This window comes from Populus euphratica, unplaced genomic scaffold (genome assembly GCF_000495115.2).
Source record: "Populus euphratica unplaced genomic scaffold, PopEup_1.0 scaffold31.1, whole genome shotgun sequence".
In the NCBI taxonomy this organism is placed as follows: domain Eukaryota; kingdom Viridiplantae; phylum Streptophyta; class Magnoliopsida; order Malpighiales; family Salicaceae; genus Populus; species Populus euphratica.
In genome coordinates, this window is record NW_011499850.1 from 3262481 (window position 1) to 3268918 (window position 6438).

Below are 6438 nucleotides of genomic sequence, written 5' to 3' on the forward strand. Positions count from 1 at the left end.
ATGTCGCAAGCCTTCCTCCAGCAGTTGCTGGATAAGGTTTTAAACTGGGAGGTTGGTATATGGTTACTCCATAGACAAATGCAATCAACTGCACAAGGTAGTGATTTGGAAGGAGACTAGTGATGGGGACTGGAAGTTTTATACACTAAATTAGAAAGTTCAGCAAGATTGTACCTCAAATTTGAAGAGTTTAGAGGTTCAGAGTAAAGGATGTATAGAGAAAAGGAAAGGCCACTGGTGGATAAATTTGCTTTCAAGTAACTGGTACTTCTGAGATGTAGTAGCGGTTCCAGAAGTTCAGTTTTTGCAACTGATGTATTCTAAGTTGATTCCCTATGTGCGGGGTGCTTTTGAAGTGGGGGATGAGGAGGGACAGATAATTTATAGACAGTGGAGCAGTGTGATCTTCAAAAATTTTAGTTTGCGCAGAACGAGGTGAATGCTTGAGGCAGTTTTGGGCATGAAGGCAAATATTGAAAGGGTTGCTTGAAGTACAAGATCCAGAATTTACACGAAGTGAGCACAAAGTTGAGGTTGAAGAGCTTGTTCATGCTTCTTGCCAACAACATTACATACAGAATGGCAGCAAAGGTGCCGTGAAGAACAGGGGTTGGTCCTGTGAGATGACCAGCTGAGTAAGCGGGCTTAACAAAGCAAGGGATATTTAGACCTTGTCTTTATATTGAAAGTCTTGATCAGTGGAAAAGTTGAGCTTACCCTAAAAGGGTAGCCGTTTCACCTTACCAGGAGGAAAGGCTTCTGTTTTTGCGAGTCCACAGGAGGGAGGAAAGGTCCAAGTGGGACATAAAACCTCGTAGCTCTACCTTGAAAAAAAATACTAGGTTGGAAGGGGAGGATTCGAACACGGGTACTTTACTTTCTAGTGGCGTTTTCTTTTTCTTTTTCCTTTTCTCTTAAATGGAGATGAAAAATAAAAATTCAATTAACACAACTACCTGCCTACCGTGCCAAACTGCCTATGCAATTCAGGCAGTGGAAAAAGAAAAAGAAAGGAGCAGTTCATTACATTGCGTGATTGTAGAGTGTCTTCCTAAATAGAATTCTTGTATTCAAGTAGGAGAGGTTGCTCTGTCTGGATGGAGAAGCTCCAACAAACGATTGGAACATGACTTGGGTTTGAAGTTCTTGGACTCTAAGCATGCTCATTCACATGTTTTTCTGCTTGCATTTACAGTTGACGGGCAGCTGAAGCTTTGAAAGAGATGGATTCAAACTATAGCAAGCATCATCACTGGTTGGCAGATAAGAGGGCCTCAGCCATGTACTCTCAAAATCATACCTCTTCGATCGTTGGCAAGCATATCTTCTGCCAGGAGGTCTATGCAATTCTACTCAAGCAATTCACTCACCCATCACAAGAGTAGTATGAAATTCGAGTCTGAAGGGATAAATAAAGTTTACAGCCATTACTGAAAGGCATTTGGTTACTTGGATATGCTATGATTACAACCATTTTGAGCTACAGAACAGATGACGTTTCGATTGTGCATACGTTTTTGCCAATTAATTAACATAATAAAATTAGAAAAAAAAAAGGGGGCAGACACCACCTGTTTAACATGACTTCAGTATACTTAAGCAATATAATCGCATAAAACAGGACGTGTCTAACGAGCATGATTATTTCAAGGGTAAACTTTAGTTTAGCTCCTTACATTTATCCATATTTTTTTTTTTATTAACATGCGTATCCGGATTAGCTTACGTGTATTATGATTAATTTCATGGGTTCTTAAATTAATGATCATATAAACCTTCAGTAACTATCATATGAGCAACTAAGAACTCAAACCCGAAACCATAAAGAAAACAAACCTCTTGATCTCAAGTTCTTACCACTTAGCCACCATTTAGATAATTAGATTCATCCATATTTAACTTCATTCCTAGAAGAGCACTATATTAATGTCTCGTTCTCTCTCATAGTCTGGTGAAAACTTTTTCAATGTAAAAAAAATATCAAGAAATTTTTTTTTGAGATATATCATTGGTCTTGACAATTTAAATAATATAAATAAAAAATTTAATAATAAAAAAATAAATAATGGGACAAGCTAAAAAAAATAGAACTCAATTTTTAATTGAATAAATACTAAAGGATAAAATGTAAAAAAAAATTAGTTTAGACAAAAAAAAACCAAGCAAATGTATAAATCTGATTAAATCTTAAAAATTTATAACTTGTAAAATTTTAGATCTATGTCTAATCAAGAAGTTCATTACAAATAAATTTAAAAAACTTATAAAAAAATAATAAAAAAATGAGAATTAAATTTGATAGGAAAAAAAGTTAGAAGAAAGTGAAATCATAAAGAAAAATATTTTTAAAAATATTTTTAAATAAAATAAATAGCAATAAAAAATAATGATTAAATTTAAAAGATAAAAAATTAAGGGGGTTGAAATTAAAAAGTCATAATAATTTTATAGATTAGGTAAAATAAATAATTATAATTAAAAAAATAAAACGAAATATAAGAACTAACAAATTAAAGGGCTCACCTAGAACTTTTAAGAGGTTGGTGTGAAGATCTAGAGGCAAAGTATTTGTATATTTGGATTTACAGATGGGTTCTATTTATAAATACATTACATGGCATGCAAGAATCATGTCTACATCAAAATAAATGTCAAAATAATTGATAAATTAAAAATAAATCATCAAACAATAAAAAAAAAGGAACCATACAAATGCAAGTCATTAATTTCATAGTCTTTTGATGTAAAAATACAACATATCATAAAATGGGTGTAAATCTGAATAAGCAATAGTTCAACTATTAAAATTAAAAAAAATAAATTCTTTGAGGGGTGTCAATCAAAATGGATAATATTTAGGTTTTTTTTATATTCCTAAATAGAAAGCGGTTCTATTTGCTGGTGAATCAAAGCAGAAACACATCCATGTAAGTGGCATGATCTTTTGACTTGTTAGAGGTACTGAAAAAGGCTTGGAGAAGCAATATATAAATAGCACAAAATACAATATAAAATAAAGGGAGACCATTAATAATTAGTAGTAGAGTAAAATGTACATCATTTTCCAAGTTTTTTTTCTTATAGAAATTAATTAAATGATGAAGAAATGTTTTCCAAAAACTATAGATACAAAACACACACACCAAGTTAGTCATTGAAAAAGAAGGCATGAGAGAAGGACATGGTGGTTGAAAAAAGACGAAGCTTAACTTCAAGGCAATGGCGACTCTGCAACCAACTTCCACAGCACCGGTACTCTTACCTGGCCACATTAGGTGAAAGCAAGATATACAGCACAACTCTCCATACCCTACCCTTCCATTCATAAAGAAGAAACATCACTCCCTCTCATCCGCCCAGTAGCTCTCTCAACCCATTCCATTCTTCAGCATGGAAGCTAGCGCTGGACTGGTCGCTGGCTCTCACAACCGCAACGAGCTTGTTGTCATTCATGGCCATGAAGAGGTAAGAAATACTAACAAACAAACTTTAAACAAGAAAAAGCAGCAAGATACTAATCACAAGAAACCATGCATGCAGTGACTCGTCATTATTAATTCTTTGGGTTTGTTTTTGTTTTGGTGCAGCATAAACCTTTGAAGAACTTGGATGGTCAAGTTTGTGAGATTTGTGGCGATGAGATTGGCCTAACTGTGGATGGTGATTTGTTTGTGGCTTGCAATGAGTGTGGTTTTCCTGTGTGTAGACCATGCTACGAGTATGAAAGAAGAGAAGGGACTCAAAACTGTCCCCAGTGCAAGACTAGATACAAGCGTCTCAAAGGTAAAATATACAAGTCCAAAGCTATAATTTTTCTGTTTTGGCATGGGATTCTCAATCTGATTTTATTTCAAAAACTGTCTAGGGAGTCCAAGGGTGGAGGGAGATGATGAAGAAGATGATGTGGATGATATTGAACATGAGTTCATCATTGAAGATGAACAAGACAAGAATAAGCATCTCACTGAGGCAATGCTTCATGGGAAAATGACTTACGGAAGAGGCCATGATGATGAAGAAAATAGCCAATTCCCACCGGTTATAACTGGAATCAGATCGAGGCCTGTAAGTGTGCTGGTCCTTTTCTTTGATTCCAATTCAATGGATTTGTTTGACATTTTTTTAATTGGACTTTAAGAAAATGCTTAAACATCTGTGCAGGTGAGTGGAGAGTTCTCCATTGGATCTCATGGAGAACAGATGCTATCTTCTTCACTTCATAAGAGAGTGCACCCATATCCAGTTTCTGAACCTGGTATTTACTCATCGCAAGCATTGATTAAAATGATTAACTGAATCACCTTTTCGATTAATATTACATGATTTGCATGTATTGCACGAAACAGGAAGTGCAAGATGGGACGAAAAGAAAGAGGGAGGGTGGAAAGAGCGGATGGACGAGTGGAAAATGCAGCAAGGAAATCTGGGGCCTGAACAAGATGACGATGCAGAAGCAGCCATGTATGTATCCGGCTTCTATATACCATCTTTTAGTAGGAAATGCCTAGACCAGTCTTGCCATCTTTGTAACTATGAATTAGCCTTAAACCGAAATCATCAAGCTGGCATTGAATGATATGCTGCAAACCATTATTGCAGGTTAGAAGATGCAAGACAGCCACTCTCCAGGAAAGTTCCTATTGCATCCAGCAAGATCAATCCGTATAGAATGGTTATTGTTGCTAGGCTAATCATACTGGCCGTCTTTCTTCGCTATCGAATTTTGCATCCGGTGCATGATGCAATTGGGCTCTGGCTGACATCTATAGTCTGCGAAATCTGGTTTGCTATTTCATGGATCCTTGATCAATTTCCCAAGTGGTTGCCAATCGATCGCGAGACTTATCTGGATCGCCTTTCTCTCAGGTTCATAGAATGTTCAAACTAGTATATAAAACTAAAATTTCGGAGATTTTATGTTTGGAAAGAACACCGATCAGAATTATCTCAGCTGATAATTATTTCTACTGATAAAGCAATGTAAAGAAATAAGGAACAAACCGCTAATAATTTTTGCAACGCAGGTATGAGCAGGAAGGCGAGCCCAATATGCTTGCTCCAGTGGATATCTTTGTCAGTACCGTGGATCCAATGAAAGAACCCCCTCTCGTCACGGGCAACACAATTTTATCAATTTTGGCCATGGACTATCCAGTTGAAAAGATCTCATGTTACCTATCTGACGATGGTGCTTCAATGTGCACCTTTGAAACCATGTCTGAAACAGCTGAATTTGCTCGAAAATGGGTGCCATTCTGCAAGAAATTTAACATAGAACCACGTGCCCCTGAGTTTTACTTCACTCTAAAGGTTGATTATCTCAAGGACAAAGTTCAGCCTACCTTTGTTAAGGAACGCCGAGCTATGAAGGTTTGTAATTCGCATCGACATCCACAGAATTCATCGATTTTTTAAGTTCCAGCAACCTATTTTAGATAAGATTCTATGATATTTTTGGTATTTGACAGAGAGAATATGAAGAATTCAAGGTTCGGATAAATGCGATTGTAGCAAAAGCACAGAAGGTTCCTACAGAGGGGTGGATTATGCAAGATGGAACACCATGGCCTGGAAACAATACGAGGGATCACCCTGGTATGATTCAAGTATTTCTCGGTCACAGTGGAGGACATGACGTTGAAGGGAACGAGCTCCCTCGCCTTGTATATGTATCTCGAGAGAAGAGGCCTGGTTTTTCACATCATAAAAAAGCCGGTGCCATGAATGCCCTGGTAAATAAACTTGAGAAAAAAATATTTATTTTACATGCATTAAGTTCCCTCATCTTTGAAAGGCCTGCTTTATGTGATACCTCTCGACTTCTCGCAATTTTCAGATTCGGGTCTCTGCAGTACTTACCAATGCTCCTTTCATGCTGAACTTGGATTGCGACCATTATGTAAATAATAGCAAGGCCGTTCGAGAGGCTATGTGTTTCTTGATGGACCCCCAGATTGGAAAGAAAGTTTGCTACGTGCAATTTCCTCAAAGATTTGATGGCATTGATACACATGATCGATACGCCAACAGAAACACTGTTTTCTTTGATGTAAATCCCTGACTAAGAAAACCCCGTGTGTATGCTCTCATAACCTGTGCATGTGAAAAGTAAGATGATGTTTCTTTTCCCTGTGTTACCTGCAGATTAACATGAAGGGTCTAGATGGAATTCAGGGTCCAGTGTATGTGGGCACAGGATGCGTTTTCAAAAGGCAAGCTTTGTATGGCTATGACCCTCCTAAAGATCCAAAGCGCCCAAAGATGGAAACCTGTGACTGCTGCCCATGTTTTGGACGTCGCAAAAAGAAGAATGCTAAGAATGGTGCAGTTGGAGAAGGTACAGGCCTGCAAGGTTTTCAAAGATCTTTTCGTACTGATTTGCACAAAATCCTCTTTTCCCCTTTTGATCCTAATATGTAAAGCCTGTTGAGCAGGAAT

At 37.1% G+C, this 6438-nt stretch overlaps 1 protein-coding gene across 1 annotated transcript in view; it reads left to right on the forward strand.

The window, feature by feature from the left end:
• Nucleotides 1-3181: 3181 nt before the first annotated feature.
• Nucleotides 3182-6438, forward strand: part of LOC105121205 (cellulose synthase A catalytic subunit 7 [UDP-forming]-like) — a 4967-nt gene continuing 1710 nt past the window's right edge. The window contains exons 1-10 of the mRNA XM_011019756.1: nt 3182-3465; nt 3588-3783; nt 3866-4065; nt 4162-4255; nt 4347-4461; nt 4600-4866; nt 5025-5370; nt 5469-5732; nt 5837-6049; nt 6145-6337. Coding sequence (XP_011018058.1) covers nt 3391-3465; nt 3588-3783; nt 3866-4065; nt 4162-4255; nt 4347-4461; nt 4600-4866; nt 5025-5370; nt 5469-5732; nt 5837-6049; nt 6145-6337 — 1963 coding nt within the window. The 5' untranslated portion in view covers nt 3182-3390. The remainder of the gene's footprint in view (nt 3466-3587; nt 3784-3865; nt 4066-4161; nt 4256-4346; nt 4462-4599; nt 4867-5024; nt 5371-5468; nt 5733-5836; nt 6050-6144; nt 6338-6438) is intronic.